At 40.5% G+C, this 3,090-nt stretch overlaps 1 protein-coding gene across 1 annotated transcript; it reads left to right on the top strand.

Moving 5' to 3' along the window:
• The first annotated feature begins 273 nt into the window (after positions 1-273).
• Positions 274-780, top strand: LOC107492702 (predicted GPI-anchored protein 58). The gene has a single exon (XM_016113757.1). The coding sequence runs from the start codon at positions 274-276 to the stop codon at positions 778-780; it is 507 nt and encodes a 168-aa protein (XP_015969243.1).
• Positions 781-3,090: the final 2,310 nt, after the last annotated feature.

Below are 3,090 nucleotides of genomic sequence, written 5' to 3'. Positions count from 1 at the left end.
GCGCTAGCGCACCTTATCACAAATTATTAATGTACGCGGACGCGCGCGCCCTTACATGCTGCCGCCACTCTAGGCATTCGCCCCGAGAGTTGGGCGTGTGTCAAGCCCACTCTAAGCCTCAGATCCAACCCCATGTACGCGTGCGCGCCCTTGCATAAATTGCCAACCCACGCTAGAGCACACTACACGCTCACGCGTGGATCTCCATTTTCCTCAATGTACGCGGACGCGCAAGGTGCGCGCCCGCGTCGATTCAAAAATAGGATAACCCTAATGCGCGAAGCGCACTGCGCAGTCGCGCACCTTCTTTCGTCTCCCTCCCAACCTCCATTCTTCTTCTTCTTCTCCATAACCGCCGCGGCAGCAGCGCCGGCCACCACCACACGGCCGTCCCTTCTCTCACCATCAGCCCCTACAGCAGCACCATCCTCTTCTATAGTAGCAGCTCCATCTTCATCTACAGCTCCACCTTCAGTCCCTGAGCCTACTTACCTATTGGTCCAGCGTCTATTCTGGTTTTTGGAGCGAGAGAGACTCCATGTCAGACGCCGATTAGATCGGATGGACCAGGCGCTTATTTCTCTGGGTTCTGAGTTACCTCCGCTTCCCGACTCTCCGGCCTCCGATGAGCCGGATCATCAGGAGGAGGATGCGGAGGCACCGACTCAGCAGGATGCCCCAGCCACTACAGAGCCACCACAGCCCCATGCGGAGCCGATCCCACCGCCTCAGACAGATTCAGCACCTACCGTTGTCCCTTCTACTGATCCTCCAGTTTAGCATCGAGGACGATGCTTGATCTTAAGTGTGGGGAGGGAACCGGTGAACATTTTGGCTACTTTCTTAGTTGTGCATATCTCTTGTATATATTTTGATGCATTTTGAGTTTACTTTGGATACTTTTACTGCTTATTTTGGATTTTAGATATTTTGATCCTTATGGATATTTTTAGATGTTTTAGATGATAGATTCCATACTTTTAGCTGGATTTTTCTTTATACCTCTTTGCATATCTTTCTTTTTAGTTTGTGGTTGTGATTAGAAATCATCCTTTGAATTGCAAACACTTAGTCACCCTTTTTGCATGAGAAATTGGTTTTAAGCAGAAAAGGAAAGGGTGAACTAAGAAAATTTTTGAATTTTTCAATCACAACAATGCTTAGTCAAATATTGAAATTTTTCAAGAAATTTAATTATAGGGCACCAACCCAATTGATTGAAAGAAAATTTTTGGTGAAACTTGCTTGAATTTTATACTCTGTGAAGCATGTATTGAATTAAGAACACAAGCTTGTGAGACTTGAGCCTATTGATGTGGTTACATTTTATAACCACTTATTTTCCATTCTTGTGTGAAATTGTTCTCTTTCTATGATTGTGATCCTTGATTTGCTTGATTCTATATGTCCATTTATTTCTTGTATTTGTACATTTGTATGATTGAGGCCATTATTTCATTAGCCTACTTACCCAAATAGCCTACCTTTTACTCCCCATTGTTAGCCAATTTTGAGCCTATGCTTAACCAACTTGTTTTCATTTTAGCACATTACAAGCCCAAGGCGGAAAACCAATGAAAGTCCTTGTTTGGATCTTTGATTAGTCTAGGCTAGTGAGAGTATTTATTATTCAAAGTTGGTGAGGCTTGGGAACATTGGATGGGATAAAAAGGGTAGTACACTTTCATATTTTAGAATTGGGAACATATTCATGTATTGATTGAATGTATAAGACCCTATGCATTGATGTTCTTGTATATAGTTGAAAAGAAAAAGAAATAAGAGTGAAAATGAGAAAAATAAAAGAATAAAAAAAAGAAAAGAAAAAGAAAGAAAGAAAGAAAGGAAGAAAAAATAATAAAAAGGGGACAAAATGCCCCAAGGTGAAGTTCAACAAAAAGGAATCAATGCATAAGTGTTATGAATTAAAGAATAGAATGCATGAGTATGTAAGAAAACTGAAGAATGGGTAGTTAGAGTAGTTTGAATTTATATAGGTCATTATATAGGTTAGGTGGGAAAGTTTATGCTAATCAAAGATTCAAATCTTAGTCCGCTTAACCATAAATGATCCTACCTTGACCCTAACCCCATTACAACCTAAGTGAAAGACCTCATGATGAATGTATGCATGCATTGAATAAGTGTTGATTGTTAGAAGGAAATCAAATTTTGGAAAAGCTTGAATAGAAGAGAATTGAGTGAATTAACCCTTAAACACTTGAGTGAATAGAGCGGATACACATCCGGTGAGGGTTCAAAAGTTCAATTACATGTATTCATCCATATCATCTATATTCTTGCAAGTTTGAACTCTTTTTTATAGTTCAATACCATTGTGGTTGGACTTAACTCCTATTGCCCTAATTATTGTGCTTACACATGTTCTCTTGAGAATTGATTTGTTTGAACTAAGCATTTGCATTTACTTTAGGTAGTTGCATTTAGATAGGACTCATATAATTTAGTTGCATTCAATAAATGCCACACCCCTTAGTCCCTTCTTATTTTAGCATGAGGACATGCTAAGGTTTAAGTGTGGGGAGGTTGATAAATCCCATTTTTAGGGTTTATCTTGTATTGAATTTAGAGTGTTTTGATAACCTTTTGTCACATTTAGCCTATGAATTAGCATGGTTTTGTTATCTCTCCCATATTTGTGCTTAAATGTAAAAACATGCTTTTTAAGCCTTATTTTGATGAATTCTAATTTCTCCTTGATTCCATAAGATGCCTTGATGTGTTTGCTAGTAATTCCAGGATTGAAATAGGCTAGGCATGGATCAAAGGAGCAAGGAAGGAAGCATGCAAATGAAGAGAAACACAAAAAGACAAAAGAATTGATCTCGGCCAAGCACGCGCACGCGCACAAGGCGCTCGCGCGCACATTGTAGAATCGCCCAGGGACGCGCACGCGTACCGTGCGCGCACGCGTCGATGACTGCACATGACTTCATTAAAGCAACACGTGCCTGGCAATTTGAGAGGGTTTCTGAACCCATTTTTGGCGCCAATTGCTAGGAGAAAGGAATAAAAGGATCAAGGATTGAGGGGAAGGCATGTTGTTGAATCTAGGAAAGCATATAGCAT

This window comes from Arachis duranensis, chromosome 1, assembly GCF_000817695.3.
Source record: "Arachis duranensis cultivar V14167 chromosome 1, aradu.V14167.gnm2.J7QH, whole genome shotgun sequence".
NCBI classification, from domain to species: domain Eukaryota; kingdom Viridiplantae; phylum Streptophyta; class Magnoliopsida; order Fabales; family Fabaceae; genus Arachis; species Arachis duranensis.
The sequence above is the reverse complement of the archived record's forward strand: the minus strand, read 5'-3'. Positions and strand labels throughout refer to the sequence as shown.

Bases quoted from the DNA above. Each gene is read 5' to 3' on its own strand.
- LOC107492702 (XM_016113757.1), top strand. From the start codon at position 274: ATGCGCGAAGCGCACTGCGCAGTCGCGCACCTTCTTTCGTCTCCCTCC.